The 16,918-nt window shown below is 47.3% G+C and overlaps 1 protein-coding gene across 2 annotated transcripts in view; it reads left to right on the top strand.

Moving 5' to 3' along the window:
* LOC126213229 (nostrin) overlaps window positions 1-16,918 on the top strand; it is an 817,565-nt gene that overhangs the window by 738,155 nt on the left and 62,492 nt on the right. For both annotated transcript variants that reach the window (XM_049940878.1, XM_049940879.1), the window contains one exon: window positions 1,842-2,066. In XM_049940878.1, the coding sequence (XP_049796835.1) occupies window positions 1,842-2,066 (225 nt within the window). The remainder of the gene's footprint in view (window positions 1-1,841; window positions 2,067-16,918) is intronic.

Below are 16,918 nucleotides of genomic sequence, written 5' to 3'. Positions count from 1 at the left end.
CACCAAGAAAGACAAGAGGTAGCGCAACAAAATTTATTTTGTAGATAACATGTTGACCAAGTATCAAATGATTACGTTTACAGACGTCTGTGACATGTGGTTGCTGCCAGAATCAGTAGCCAGAGTAGCCGCCATTGTTGGAGATCACCGCTGCCACACGTCTCGGCATTGAGTCAAAGAGACGTTGGATGTGTTCCTGGGGTACAGCAGCCCAAGCAGCTTCCACACGTTGCCAAAGATCATCTGGTGTGGCAGCTGGGGATGTAATCTGGGTCACTCGTTGAGCAACCATGGACCACATGTTTTCTATCGGCGAAAGATCCGGAGAGCGAGCCGGCCAGGGAAGCAATTCAATCTGGTTATTGACGAAGAACCTTTGGACAATGCGTGCCACGTGAGGTCGCACATTATCCTGTTGAAATATGGCTGTGGCCGAGCCCTGAAGGTAAGGAAGGACAACTGGCTCCAGCACCTCGGATATGTAGCGCCGGCTATTTAAAGTACCGGCAATGCGTACTATAGGCGTGCGAGAGTAATATCCAATACCGCCCCATACCATAATACCCGGTGCAAGACCAGTGTGGCGGTGCATAATGCAGCTGTCCAGCATCCTCTCTCCACGGTGTCTCCACACTCGAATCCGACCATCGTGGTGCTGCAGACAGAAGCGTGCCTCGTCAGTAAAGACAACGTCATTCCATTCTGCCGTCCACATCCGTCTGTCATCACACCATTGGCGACGGAGACGTCTGTGGTTCTGCGTCAATGGTAGACGAAGCAATGGACGTTTTGTGGACAGACCACTCTGCTGTAAACGGCGTCGAGTGGTACGCGCAGACACTGGATGATGCGTTACAGACGCAATGTGCTGTGCTACGGTTCGGGATGTCACTGAGCGATCCGTCACTGCCGTGCGCACAATTTGCCTATCAGCACGTGCAGTGGTGCACCGAGGTGAATGCGATCGACCACGTCGGTCCGTCGTACCCTCCTGCATCCGACGGTCACATATCCGCATTACAGTTGTTTGGTTTCGTCCAACACGACTAGCGATTTCTCTGTATGATAATCCACAATCTCGGTAAGCCACTATCCTTCCTCTGTCGAACTCGGATACTTGATCAAAAGATGTTCGCTGTTGTCTACGAGGCATAACTGATCGTCTTGTGAAACAACCACACGGTAAACACACGTGCCGAACGTACACTCGTCGAAATCGCCAAGCCTTAAGTGGCGCTATGAGGTGGCGCCACAGGCGCGCGTGATGTGCGTCTGCGCTGAGATTCTAATCAGTTGCATATCTCATCGCTGCAAACCCATGGTGTAAATTTCACTCGATTCGGATGCTTCCTTCAGGGTGTTGCATTTACGGTGGCCAGCAGTGTAAGTAAAGAGCACAGTGCATGCAAACTTGTAGGCATGTTAGTTGTAAACAGGCTGGAAAACAGTAACGCTAGACAGAGCGGTAGAAAAGTTTACATCCATATCTCGTTTAAGCTGGCTTGTCCGACCCTAGCGCCGGCCGCGGTGGTCTCGCGGTTCTAGGCGCGCAGTCCGGAACCGTGCGACCGCTACGGCCGCAGGTTCGAATCCTGCCTCGGGCATGGACGTGTGTGATGTCCTTAGGTTAGTTAGGTTTAAGTAGTTCTAAGTTCTAGGGGACTGATGACCACAGCAGTTGAGTCCCATAGTGCTCAGAGCCGACCCTAGTTTTCCTACCTCACATTGTTTATTGGAGCATTCTCTATGTCCTGTTACATTTTTGGGGAAACTCCCTGTGGATAACGATGTATTGGCGCCACTTCGAGGTGAGGTCTCTTACGTACGTTGTGTGCCGGCAGCTGCAGCAGAAGCGCCGCAAGGCCGAGGAGTGCGTGAAGCGCGCCGACGTGGAGTACTGGGGGTGCTGCGTGCGCGCCGAGCGGTCGCGGCTGGAGTGGGAGGCGGCCGTGAGCAGGGGCGGACGCTGCCTCCGGGCGCTGGACCAGGACCGGCTGGAGGCTGCCGCCGGGCTCGCCTCCAGGCACCTCGCCCTGCTGGACCAGCTGGCGCCCCGGCTGCTCCAGGTAAGTAGTCACCACCACGTGACGCCTGTACGTCCGACAGCTGCTACAGGGAGGTTCAAAAGTCGTCTAGAGCAGCGGTCTCCAAACTTTTTAGTCCGCGGGCAACATTGACTCCTCCAGGAAGTCATAAGGGCCAAGATCTGCCTAGTGGGATTAAAGCACCCTAGCACTCCACGTTCACCGTAATGTAAGGCTAAAGGAAAGACGAAATCGCAAAAATCTAAGGGTGTGGGAAGAGCTAGCACTGAAACGAACTACGATTTTTATTTAATTACATAATTTTGATTGGTGGGCGTACCTGACCGAAATTCTGGCGTATTTTATTCTGGCGAATCTCACCGACAAAAAAGTATGTCACTGCACATTCTTCACGAAAGCGTCCTGCAACGTTAACGAAATCTCAAAATAATTGTTAACAACACTATTACTAGGATGACCAGGTGCTATTGTTTGAAAAGGAGGACAAACAGCTTCAAAAAGGAAGAAAAAAGGACACATCAAACGGGTGAACTGCAGACGAGGATACCACCCGTCAGCTTTGGACAAGTCACGTGACTGCCGGGGAATCATCGGTAAAACTAGTAGTTGATTGTTACTGATGGTCAGGTGGTGGTTAACTGAGCAATATAAAAAAAAATTTAAAAACATTGATCGTGGCGACAGTGTGGCGTCAATTGTTCTGTTATTTCAACAACACGGAATTGCGAACATTTTTTAGGTTAGGCTTTACCGTCACTGTTACTGACATTAAATGACACAACAAGTTTACTGTTACCAGTCACCGTTTCATTTTTTCCACGACGCGTTTCGAAGGTTTAAACCTCCATCATCGGGTGGATTTACATTAGTTAGTATTATTTAGAAAGATAATATATGCAACATGTAATCTTAAGACTTCTTGCCATGTAAATGTTTGCTCTCATATAATCACTCCTTCCTCTCTCTCTCTGTCTCTCTCTCACTCTTTCTTCAAAGAGTGTCATCTATGTATGATTTTACTGCTGTAGCCAATATGATCATTGTAATTCAAGCCTGTAACATTTCACCTAATTGTTATTAGCAAGCATGAAGTTTAAGCCATTTTAACATTTCACCTGATTGCATAAACGAGTACGAATGTTTAGCTGTTTTAACCTTTCAAAATTGGACTTATATACCACCTGAAGTACACACACATATATTCGACACCTCAAAACAAACACCTCCAAATGGTTTAAACGATTATCCTGTAATAATGTTGTTACGATGTATATTCTTTGCACTTTGCGATTATGTCTTCTCTTCTGCTGTACGAACCTTGCACCCAGCTGATTCCAGACGCCAAATTTGTTTACAAATGTGGCAGTATACATGTGAAGTGTTACGACAGAAAAAGGAACCTGTGACCACTGGAGGTACTCTAGTTTACTTATTAAAGTTTACCATTAGATATCAGTTTAATTTTTTGTCAAAAGTTATCCAAAACCATATTCTGAAATAGTGTCTTGTTTCTCCACTAGGCAGTGCCACAAGTTCCTCCAAAATCGTAACACAACATACACACATATGTAATACTAACTAATGTAAATCCACCCGATGATGGAGGTTTAAACCTTCGAAACGCGTCGTGGGAAAAAATAAAACGGTGACTGGTAACAGTAAACTTGTTGTGTCATTTAACACGGAATTGTTTACAAACCGAAAAACGTAAGACCATTCACCTCCCTTCATTCGACGCACCGCTACCAACATCTACAATTCAAGCAGCAGCTGACGACATGTAAACTGCACTTCAACCTTCCGAATACAAATAAATTGAATGACTATGAAACAATGAAATAAAACCACGACAGTTAATGTGTCATTTCTTACCTTTATTAGCCACTGAGACGTGCGTTCCAGCTCCACATATCTCACATTCCGCTTCAAAATCATTTCTCCCTTTCTTGAAAGCCGGATATTTGCAGGAAAGGACATCAGAAAATGTACACTTTCGTTTAGGCATAGCCAAATATTTTACTTAACTCACTCGGTTAAAAATTACACTCACAAATCACACGTGCACTACAGGAAGCCAAGCCAATACATAGCGAAGGTACGAAACGAAAATTTTAAATAATCGATATTTGCATTCGCTTATAGGTCGATCAACGATAACATCGACGATCCTGGTGGCACCTACTAACATCGCCTTCGTGTGTGTGTGTGTCACGAAGGCTGTGCCAATAGTTAAAGTATTTAAGAAAAGAGCAATAGAACGGGACGAATTGTAAATTTAACTGCATTACGCTCAACTTTGCGAAAAAGCCGAACACTGTAAAAATCCGCCCGGGCCCCGGACAAAGAGCTAAAAAGGAGGACATGTCCGGATTAATCCGGACGTCTGGTCACCTTAACTATTACTGCAAGACGTAACAGAGGTAGAGTATGTCAACGCATTGTTATTTCAAGCGGCGCAACAATGTTGTTGTTGTGGTCTTCAGTCCTGAGACTGGTTTGATGCAGCTCTCCATGCTACTCTATCCTGTGCAAGCTTCTTCATCTCCCAGTACCTACTGCAGCCTACATCCTTCTGAATCTGCTTAGTGTATTCATCTCTTGGTCTCCCTCTACGATTTTTACCCTCCACGCTGCCCTCCAATGCTAAATTTGTGATCCCTTGATGCCTCAAAACATGTCCTACCAACCGATCCCTTCTTCTAGTCAAGTTGTGCCACAAACTTCTCTTCTCCCCAATCCTATTCAATACCGCCTCATTAGTTACGTGATCTACCCACCTTATCTTCAGCATTCTTCTGTAGCACCACATTTCGAAAGCTTCTATTCTCTTCTTGTCCAAACTAGTTATCGTCCATATTTCACTTCCATACATGGCTACACTCCATACAAATAGTTTCAGAAATGACTTCCTGACACTTAAATCTATACTCGATGTTAACAAATTTCTCTTCTTGAGAAACGCTTTCCTTGCCATTGCCAATCTACATTTTATATCCTCTCTACTTCGACCATCATTAGTTATTTTACTCCCTAAATAGCAAAACTCCTTTACTACTTTAAGTGTCTCATTTCCTAGTTTAATTCCCTCAGCATCACCCGATTTAATTTGACTACATCCTCGTTTTGCTTTTGTTGATGTTCATCTTATATCCCCCTTTCAAGACACTGTCCATTCCGTTCAACTGCTCTTCCAAGTCCTTTGCTGTCTCTGACAGAATTACAATGTCATCGGCGAACCTCAAAGTTTTTACTTCTTCTCCATGAATTTTAATACCTAATCCGAATCTTTCTTTTGTTTCCTTTACTGCTTGCTCAATATACAGACTGAATAACATCGGCAATAGGCTACAACCCTGTCTCACTCCTTTCCCAACCACTGCTTCCCTTTCATGCCCCTCGACTCTTATAACTGCCATCTGGTTTCTGTACAAATTGTAAATAGCCTTTCGCTCCCTGTATTTTACCCCTGCCACCTTCAGAATTTGAAAGAGAGTATTCCAGTTAACGTTGTCAAAAGCTTTCTCTAAGTCTACAAATGCTAGAAATGTAGGTTTGCCTTTTCTTAATCTTTCTTCTAAGATAAGTCGTAAGGTTAGTATTGCCTCACGTGTTCCAACATTTCTACGGAATCCAAACTGATCTTCCCCGAGGTCCGCTTCTACCAGTTTTTCCATTCGTCTGTAAAGAATTCGCGTTAGTATTTTGCAGCTGTGACTTATTAAACTGATAGTTCGGTAATTTTCACATCTGTCAACACCTGCTTTCTTTGGTATTGGAATTATTATATTCTTCTTGAAGTCTGTGGGTATTTCGCCTGTCTCATACATCTTGCTCACCAGATGCTAGAGTTTTGTCATGACTGGCTCTCCCAAGGCCATCAGTAGTTCTAATGGAATGTTGTCTACTCCCGGGGCCTTGTTTCGACTCAGGTCTTTCAGTGCTCTGTCAAACTCTTCACGCAGTATCTTATCTCCCATTTCATCTTCATCTACATCCTCTTCCATTTCCATAATATTGTCCTCAAGTACATCGCCCTTGTATAAACCCTCTATATATACTCCTTCCACCTTTCTGCCTTCCCTTCTTTGCTTAGAACTGGGTTGCCATCTGAGCTCTTGATATTCATACAAGTGTTTCTCTTCTCTCCAAAGGTCTCTTTAATTTTCCTGTAGGCAGTATCTATCTTACCCCTAGTGAGACAAGCCTCTACATCCTTACATTTGTCCTCTAGCCATCCCTGCTTAGCCATTTTGCACTTTCTGTCGATATCATTTTTGAGACGTTTGTATTCCTTTTTGCCTGCTTCATTTACTGCATTTTTATATTTTCTCCTTTCATCAATTAAATTCAATATTTCTTCTGTTCAATAAGTTTAGTTATGTAGTCTTGTAGCGAGTAGCAGAGCCAATGTCGCGGTGCATTGGCCGCGATAGGCCTCGAAACTCAGTTGTTGGCGGTATAGGTACCACCTCACATATTTGGCGGGCCGGATACCGGGGATGTCCGGCCAGCTAACGCGGGCCGGTTTGCCAGCCCTCGCGGGCCGGTTTCGGCCCGCGGGCCGTACTTTGGAGACCCCTGGTCTAGAGCTACTGGACAGCAAGCACAGGGTGTTCAGCTCACTTCCTGGAGTCCAGCACTGCATATGCTGAAATTCATCTCCGTGCAAATGGAACATATGGTACAGGATGGTTCACAAGTTCAGTTTACCTCGTACAGGGTGATTTTTTCCACCTTGTACAATTTATGGAGATTTACCGATGAGAGGCCAGGGAACAAAAAAGGTCTAATGAACTTACGTCCGGAGATGCATGGTTTCCATGCTACAGACCATTTGTATTGTACAGGGTGATTCAAAAAGAATACCACAACTTTAGGAATTTAAAACTCTGCAACGACAAAAGGCAGAGCTAAGCACTATCTGTCGGCGAATTAAGGGAGCTATAAAGTTTCATTTAGTTGTACATTTGTTCGCTTGCCATTTCAGCCAATAAAGTTTTTGGTCCCTTTTTCTTCGAAGGTGCTACTGTAACTGGACTACAGTATCTGGAGATGTTAGAGAATTGGCTGTTCCCTCAGCTCGAACAAGAAGCACAACGATTCATATTTCAGCAGGATGGAGCGCCACCACATTGGCACTTATCTGTCCGTAACTACCTGAACGTCAACTACCCGAGGCGACGGATCGGCCGCCAGGCAGCCCGCCCTGATCTTACCCCCTGCGATTTTTTCTTATGGGGGTATGTTAAGGATATGGTGTTTCGGCCACCTCTCCCAGCCACCACTGATGATTTTAAACGAGAAATAACAGCAGCTATCCAAACTGTTACGCCTGATATGCTACTGAGAGTGTGGAACGAGTTGGAGTATCGGGTTGATAATGCTCGAGTGTCTGGAGGGGGCCATATTGAACATCTCTGAACTTGTTTTTGAGTGAAATAAAACCTTTTTAAACACTCTTTGTAATTATGTATAACAGAAGGTTATACACTCCTGGAAATGGAAAAAAGAACACATTGACACCGGTGTGTCAGACCCACCATACTTGCTCCGGACACTGCGAGAGGGCTGTACAAGCAATGATCACACGCACGGCACAGCGGACACACCAGGAACCGCGGTGTTGGCCGTCGAATGGCGCTAGCTGCGCAGCATTTGTGCACCGCCGCCGTCAGTGTCAGCCAGTTTGCCGCGGCATACGGAGCTCCATCGCAGTCTTTAACACTGGTAGCATGCCGCGACAGCGTGGACGTGAACCGTATGTGCTGTTGACGGACTTTGAGCGAGGGCGTATAGTGGGCATGCGGGAGGCCGGGTGGACGTACCGCCGAATTGCTCAACACGTGGGGCGTGAGGTCTCCACAGTACATCGATGTTGTCGCCAGTGGCCGGCGGAAGGTGCACGTGCCCGTCGACCTGGGACCGGACCGCAGCGACGCACGGATGCACGCCAAGACCGTAGGATCCTACGCAGTGCCGTAGGGGACCGCACCGCCACTTCCCAGCAAATTAGGGACACTGTTGCTCCTGGGGTATCGGCGAGGACCATTCGCAACCGTCTCCATGAAGCTGGGCTACGGTCCCGCACACCGTTAGGCCGTCTTCCGCTCACGCCCCAACATCGTGCAGCCCGCCTCCAGTGGTGTCGCGACAGGCGTGAATGGAGGGACGAATGGAGACGTGTCGTCTTCAGCGATGAGAGTCGCTTCTGCCTCGGTGCCAATGATGGTCGTATGCGTGTTTGGCGCCGTGCAGGTGAGCGCCACAATCAGGACTGCATACGACCGAGGCACACAGGGCCAACACCCGGCATCATGGTGTGGGGAGCGATCTCCTACACTGGCCGTACACCACTGGTGATCGTCGAGGGGACACTGAATAGTGCACGGTACATCCAAACCGTCATCGAACCCATCGTTCTACCATTCCTAGACCGGCAAGGGAACTTGCTGTTCCAACAGGACAATGCACGTCCGCATGTATCCCGTGCCACCCAACGTGCTCTAGAAGGTGTAAGTCAACTACACTGGCCAGCAAGATCTCCGGATCTGTCCCCCATTGAGCATGTTTGGGACTGGATGAAGCGTCGTCTCACGCGGTCTGCACGTCCAGCACGAACGCTGGTCCAACTGAGGCGCCAGGTGGAAATGGCATGGCAAGCCGTTCCACAGGACTACATCCAGCATCTCTACGATCGTCTCCATGGGAGAATAGCAGCCTGCATTGCTGCGAAAGGTGGATATACACTGTACTAGTGCCGACATTGTGCATGCTCTGTTGCCTGTGTCTATGTGCCTGTGGTTCTGTCAGTGTGATCATGTGATGTATCTGACCCCAGGAATGTGTCAATAAAGTTTCCCCTTCCTGGGACAATGAATTCACGGTGTTCTTATTTCAATTTCCACGAGTGTATTATGTTTCTTTCATTAAATACACATTTTTAAAGTTGTGGTATTCTTTTTGAATCACCCTGTAAAACTGGGGGCCTAGAAACAATGGAGAGGCTTCGTCCCGCCGTAGTCCTCAGTGGTTCATAACCCCACAGCAGTCGACCCACCCCACCGCCGCCCCACACCGAACCCAGGGTTACTGAGCGGTTCAGCCCCCAGTGGACCCCGCCGGGAACGTCTCATACCAGACGAGTGTATCCCAAATGTTTGCGTGGTAGAGTAATTATGGTGAACGCATACATGGAGACAGTGTTTGCGCAGCAATCGCCGACACAGTGTAGCTGAGGCGGAATAAGGGGAACCAGCCAGCATTCCCCGAGGAAAATGGAAAACCGCCTAAAAACCATCCACAGGCTGTCCGGCACACCGCACCTCGACACTTTTCCGCCGGGCTGATTCGTGTCGGAGACCGGCACGCCTTCCAGCTCGGGAAGCAGCGCGTTAGACCGCGTGGCTAGGTGGACGGGCTAGAGACCATTTACTCAGTCATACATTGTTACAGAGACTGCGGTCCAGTACGCGCTGTGCCATGCAGCCACAGTTTCAGTATGCATGGTTCGTCCTACCACACTCATTGCTAATGTTGTGTCCGATTCACTTCTCTTGCTGACTCACCTTTGTAGTGGATGTGATACGGTGTTGTACACAATGGTTCCGTATTCGAATCGATAGCTTGCCGACATGGTGCTGCTCACATGAAAGGCAAACGGCAACAGGCGGCGGGCAGCGGCGTTGTATCAGGAGACCTATCCCCAATGCAGTGTGCAATTTGTGCTTTTACTAGTGGGGGGGGGGGATGTCTTAGGGGGTTAGTATAATTACATATGTTACTAGCTTGGACCGTGGCGTTACCCATGGTTAAACAGTTATTTATAAATAGATGTTAATGTCGAAACTCACTATTCACGCGTATGCACTATCAGAAAAGCCATCCCTTGTTATATCTTTAAAAGTACATTATAGGTAAAGCTTAGTTACGAAATCATCTACATACAGGTTGTTGTTGTTGTTGTTGTGGTCTTCAGTCCTGAGACTGGTTTGATGCAGCTCTCCATGCTACTCTATCCTGTGCAAGCTTTTTCATCTCCCAGTACCTACTGCAGCCTACATCCTTCTGAATCTGCTTAGTGTATTCATCTCTTGGTCTCCCTCTTCGATTTTTACCCTCCGCACTGCCCTCCAATTCTAAATTGGTGATCCCTTGATGCCTCAGAACATGTCCTACCAACCGATTCCTTCATCTAGTCAAGTTGTGCCACAAACTCCTCTCCAGTTCCATTCAATACCTTCTCATTAGTTATGTGATCTACCCATCTAATCTTCAGCATTCTTCTGTAGCACCACATTTCGAAAGCTTCTATTCTCTTCTTGTCCAAATTGGTTATCGTCCATGTTTCACTTCCATACATGGCGACACTCCATACAAATACTTTCAGAAACTACTTCCTGACACTTAAATCTATACTCGATGTTAACAAATTTCTCTTCTTCAGAAACGCTTTCCTTGCCATTGCCAATCTACATTTTATATCCTCTCTACTTCGACCATCATCAGTTATTTTACTCCCTAAATAGCAAAACTCCTTTACTACTTTAAGTGTATCATTTCCTAATCTAATCCCTCAGCATCACCCGACTTAATTTGACTACATTCCATTATCCTCGTTTTGCTTTTGTTGATGTTCATCTTATATCCTCCTTTCAAGACGCTATCCATTCCATTCAACTGCTCTTCCAAGTCCTTTGCTGTCTCTGACAGAATTACATACAGGTATACGACGGGAATTCAAAAAGTAAAGGCACATCTGTAAAAAGCTGCACTTATTCTGATGACAGAAAACTGAAACATGCGTTATTTTTCTGCGTAACCTCCCTGGACTTCAATGCAGTTTTCCCGACGTTTTACGAGTTGTTTTTTTTTTAATTTCATCAGAAAATACGATTTTCGGTTGCATCTGTAATCAATTTTGCACCGCAGCAATGACGTCTTCATCACTTTCAAATCTTCTTCCCTGTAGTGCTTCCGTTAAGGGTCCAAACATGTGAAAATCACTTGGAGCCAGGTCTGTACTGTATGGTGGATGTTCCAGCACCTCGAGTCTCAACTCCTTTATTGCGTCGGCTGTCCGTTTGGCAGAATGTGGGCCAGCGGTATCTTGCTGCAGGATGACACCTCTTCACAGTTTTCCACGACGTTTGGATCTGATTGCAGGTTTTAGTTTCGTACGCAACGCCTCACATCCACCATACAATACAGACCTGGCTCTAAAGCCTCGTTTACGCTGGGGCGACGTCTTGCAACATCGTGGCACGCTACGGAAATGTGGCGTGCGTCGTCTTGTAGCATGCTGCAACAGGAAACATCTTGCGGCGTATGTTGCATGCGGCAGGTTAATTTATACCAGAGCAACAGAATTTGTGCCACACGTGTGTCAGTCTTGCAGTATAAATGATGATCAAGTGATCGCAGCGGCGGCCTACTTGGTACTTGCACATGCAGCTAACAACGGAAATGAAAACCAAAGGAAAAGAAAACGATGGTGGAAGAGAAGAGTATTTAAAGACGGTCCACGAAATAGTTCGTAGGAACTAGAATCACACGATGGTGCGTTATTTAGTAATGTGTGCTTTCGTCCCAGGCGCGTTAGTCCGCGCCATACCGTTGCCAAAAGGTGGCCTAACGGTGAATGTTCGCACAGGCGCCGGGCCGGTCACCACCCTGTGTCAGGGCCCGGGGTGGGAACTTCAGACCCCAGCTCACCCAACTCTGCGGTACGACTGCTGCGGTATGACTGACACACTACTTCCCTCGCAAGCTCGCAAGTAAACGGATGACGCACCTTAGACGAAAGCAACAATGACAACATGAGAATGATTATTTGGTTCTAAATGTTTTGAAGTGCTTAACTACTACGTAACACTTTTTCAAAATTAATAGGCAAACGTATTAATAGTATTAGTAGTAAGACTGTATTAAAAATTTCCAGAGTTCGGCTCCACAAATTTAAATTATATGTAAAGTTTTACTCCAGTGCGTGGGAAATAAACATCCCAGGTACGGATGCATAAACTAAAGCCAGAGGAGGGGATGGTCTGATGCAGAGGGGGGGAAATCCCCCCCCACCCCCCCCCCCCTGCAAATCGCACACTGCCCCAATGACAAGAAGCCCAGCATCCAATGTTTCCAACAGTGTTTCGCTGTTTCTGTGAGACGGGGTCGTTTCAGGAAGCAGGAAATCGTGAAGGACGTGCCCAAAATGTTGGGACACTAGACTTGGAGGAAAATGTGATAAACACTGTGTAAGACGAATGCCGTGTCAGTACCAGGCAGTACAGGGTAAGCCAGGAGACCGTGTGGAACATTCTCCATGACAGTTGTTGCTGCCCTTATCGCTTACAGCATGTGGAGGGCTTACTAGCGACAGACTTTCACTTACAGTGTGTGGAGGGCTTACTAGCTACAGACTTTCACTTACAGTGTGTGGAGGGCTTACTAGCGACAGACTTTCACTTACAGCGTGTGGAGGGCTTACTAGCGACAGACTTTCACTTACAGTGTGTGGAGGGCTTACTAGCTACAGACTTTCACTTACAGCGTGTGGAGGGCTTACTAGCTACAGACTTTCACTTACAGTGTGTGGAGGGCTTACTAGCGACAGACTTTCACTTACAGCATGTGGAGGGCTTACTAGCTACAGACTTTCACTTACAGCGTGTGGAGGGCTTACTAGCGACAGACTTTCACTTACAGCGTGTGGAGGGCTTACTAGCTACAGACTTTCACTTACAGCATGTGGAGGGCTTACTAGCTACAGACTTTCACTTACAGCGTGTGGAGGGCTTACTAGCTACAGACTTTCACTTACAGCGTGTGGAGGGCTTACTAGCTACAGACTTTCACTTACAGTGTGTGGAGGGCTTACTAGCGACAGACTTTCACTTACAGCGTGTGGAGGGCTTACTAGCTACAGACTTTCACTTACAGCGTGTGGAGGGCTTACTAGCTACAGACTTTCACTTACAGCGTGTGGAGGGCTTACTAGCTATAGACTTTCACTTACAGCGTGTGGAGGGCTTACTAGATACAGACTTTCACTTACAGCGTGTGGAGGGCTTACTAGCTACAGACTTTCACTTACAGCGTGTGGAGGGCTTACTAGCGACAGACTTTCACTTACAGCATGTGGAGGGCTAACTAGCTACAGACTTTCACTTACAGTGTGTGGAGGGCTTACTAGCTACAGACTTTCACTTACAGCGTGTGGAGGGCTTACTAGCTACAGACTTTCACTTACAGTGTGTGGAGGGCTTACTAGTGACAGACTTTCACTTACAGCGTGTGGAGGGCTTACTAGCTACAGACTTTCACTTACAGTGTGTGGAGGGCTTACTAGCTACAGACTTTCACTTACAGCGTGTGGAGGGCTTACTAGCTACAGACTTTCACTTACAGTGTGTGGAGGGCTTACTAGCGACAGACTTTCACTTACAGCGTGTGGAGGGCTTACTAGCTACAGACTTTCACTTACAGCATGTGGAGGGCTTACTAGCGACAGACTTTCACTTACAGCGTGTGGAGGGCTTACTAGCGACAGACTTTCACTTACAGCGTGTGGAGGGCTTACTAGCTTCAGACTTTCACTTACAGCGTGTGGAGGGCTTACTAGCTACAGACTTTCACTTACAGCGTGTGGAGGGCTTACTAGCGACAGACTTTCACTTACAGCATGTGGAGGGCTTACTAGCTACAGACTTTCACTTACAGCGTGTGGAGGGCTTACTAGCTACAGACTTTCACTTACAGCGTGTGGAGGGCTTACTAGCTACAGACTTTCACTTACAGCGTGTGGAGGGCTTACTAGCTACAGACTTTCACTTACAGCGTGTGGAGGGCTTACTAGCGACAGACTTTCACTTACAGCGTGTGGAGGGCTTACTAGCGACAGACTTTCACTTACAGCGTGTGGAGGGCTTACTAGCTACAGACTTTCACTTACAGCGTGTGGAGGGCTTACTAGCGACAGACTTTCACTTACAGCGTGTGGAGGGCTTACTAGCTACAGACTTTCACTTACAGCGTGTGGAGGGCTTACTAGCTACAGACTTTCACTTACAGCGTGTGGAGGGCTTACTAGCTACAGACTTTCACTTACAGCGTGTGGAGGGCTTACTAGCTACAGACTTTCACTTACAGCGTGTGGAGGGCTTACTAGCTACAGACTTTCACTTACAGCGTGTGGAGGGCTTACTAGCTACAGACTTTCACTTACAGCGTGTGGAGGGCTTACTAGCTACAGACTTTCACTTACAGCGTGTGGAGGGCTTACTAGCTACAGACTTTCACTTACAGCATGTGGAGGGCTTACTAGCGACAGACTTTCACTTACAGCGTGTGGAGGGCTTACTAGCGACAGACTTTCACTTACAGCGTGTGGAGGGCTTACTAGCGACAGACTTTCACTTACAGCGTGTGGAGGGCTTACTAGCTACAGACTTTCACTTACAGCGTGTGGAGGGCTTACTAGCGACAGACTTTCACTTACAGCATGTGGAGGGCTTACTAGCTACAGACTTTCACTTACAGCGTGTGGAGGGCTTACTAGCTACAGACTTTCACTTACAGCGTGTGGAGGGCTTACTAGCTACAGACTTTCACTTACAGCGTGTGGAGGGCTTACTAGCTACAGACTTTCACTTACAGCGTGTGGAGGGCTTACTAGCTACAGACTTTCACTTACAGCGTGTGGAGGGCTTACTAGCGACAGACTTTCACTTACAGCGTGTGGAGGGCTTACTAGCGACAGACTTTCACTTACAGCGTGTGGAGGGCTTACTAGCTACAGACTTTCACTTACAGCGTGTGGAGGGCTTACTAGCGACAGACTTTCACTTACAGCGTGTGGAGGGCTTACTAGCGACAGACTTTCACTTACAATGTGTGGAGGGGTTACTAGCGACAGACTTTCACTTACAGTGTGTGGAGGGCTTACTAGCTACAGACTTTCACTTACAGCGTGTGGAGGGCTTACTAGCGACAGACTTTCACTTACAGCGTGTGGAGGGCTTACTAGCGACAGACTTACAGTGTGTGGAGGGCTTACTAGCGACAGGGCCGGCCGAAGTGGCCGTGCGGTTAAAGGCGCTGCAGTCTGGAACCGCAAGACCGCTACGGTCGCAGGTTCGAATCCTGCCTCGGGCATGGATGTTTGTGATGTCCTTAGGTTAGTTAGGTTTAACTAGTTCTAAGTTCTAGGGGACTAATGACCTCAGCAGTTGAGTCCCATAGTGCTCAGAGCCGTTTGAACCATTTGAACTAGCGACAGACTTCCACTTACAGCGTGTGGAGGGCTTACTAGCTACAGACTTTTACTTACAGCGTGTGGAGGGCTTACTAGCGACAGACTTTCACTTACAGCGTGTGGAGGGCTTACTAGCTACAGACTTTTACTTACAGCGTGTGGAGGGCTTACTAGCGACAGACTTTCACTTACAGTGTGTGGAGGGCTTACTAGCGACAGACTTTCACTTTCAGCGTGTGGAGGGCTTACTAGCGACAGACTTTCACTTACAGCGTGTGGAGGGCTTACTAGCGACAGACTTTCACTTACAGCGTGTGGAGGGCTTACTAGCGACAGACTTTCACTTACAGTGTGTGGAGGGCTTACTAGCGACAGACTTTCACTTACAGCGTGTGGAGGGCTTACTAGCGACAGACTTTCACTTACAGTGTGTGGAGGGCTTACTAGCGACAGACTTTCACTTACAGCGTGTGGAGGGCTTACTAGCGACAGACTTTCACTTACAGCGTGTGGAGGGCTTACTAGCGACAGACTTTCACTTACAGTGTGTGGAGGGCTTACTAGCGACAGACTTTCACTTACAGCGTGTGGAGGGCTTATTAGCTACAGACTTTCACTTACAGCGTGTGGAGGGCTTACTAGCGACAGACTTTCACTTACAGCGTGTGGAGGGCTTACTAGCTTCAGACTTTCACTTACAGCGTGTGGAGGGCTTACTAGCTACAGACTTTCACTTACAGCGTGTGGAGGGCTTACTAGCGACAGACTTTCACTTACAGCGTGTGGAGGGCTTACTAGCTACAGACTTTCACTTACAGCGTGTGGAGGGCTTACTAGCGACAGACTTTCACTTTTTGTCAGTGGTTTCTTCTCCAGGCAACCACGATTCCGGGATTTGCGTCATCCCTAATGAGGCCACCTTTACTCACAGCGGTATCTTCAACTTTCACAACAGTCATCTGTGAGATGGTACACTGGACACGTGTCCTTAGCGCTAGGATTTCGCCCGGAACAAGTCTCGCCCATTCACCCCCCTCCACGCCTATCTGTAGTGTAAGGTCCTCCCCTAAACAGCCGCCAGTTCCGCAAACTGGAAGCTACAGCAAAGTTGTTATCGTCACTGTTCAACACGTTACACTGTGATGAAATTTAGTAACGATAAGAAATTTAAGTTTTTCTGGATAGTAATACAGGGTGATTCAAAAAGAATACCACAACTTTAGGAATTTAAAACTCCGCAACGACAAAAGGCAGAGCTAAGCACTATCTGTCGGCGAATTAAGGGAGCTATAAAGTTTCATTTAGTTGTACATTTGTTCGCTTGAGGCGCTGTTGACTAGGCATCAGCGTCAGTTGATGCTAAGATGGCGACCGCTCAACAGAAAGCTTTTTGTGTTATTGAGTACGGCAGAAGTGAATCGACGACAGTTGTTCAGCGTGCATTTCGAACGAAGTATGGTGTTAAACCTCCTGATAGGTGGTGTATTAAACGTTGGTATAAACAGTTTACAGAGAATGGGTGTTTGTGCAAAGGGAAAAGTTCTGGACGGCCGAGAACGAGTGACGAAAATGTAACACGCATCCAGCAAGCATTTGTTCGCAGCCCAGGAAAATCGACTCGCAG

This window comes from Schistocerca nitens, chromosome 11, assembly GCF_023898315.1.
Source record: "Schistocerca nitens isolate TAMUIC-IGC-003100 chromosome 11, iqSchNite1.1, whole genome shotgun sequence".
Taxonomy (NCBI): Eukaryota; Metazoa; Arthropoda; class Insecta; order Orthoptera; family Acrididae; genus Schistocerca; species Schistocerca nitens.
Note: the sequence above shows the minus strand (reverse complement) of the source record. Positions and strands in the feature narration are given on the sequence as shown.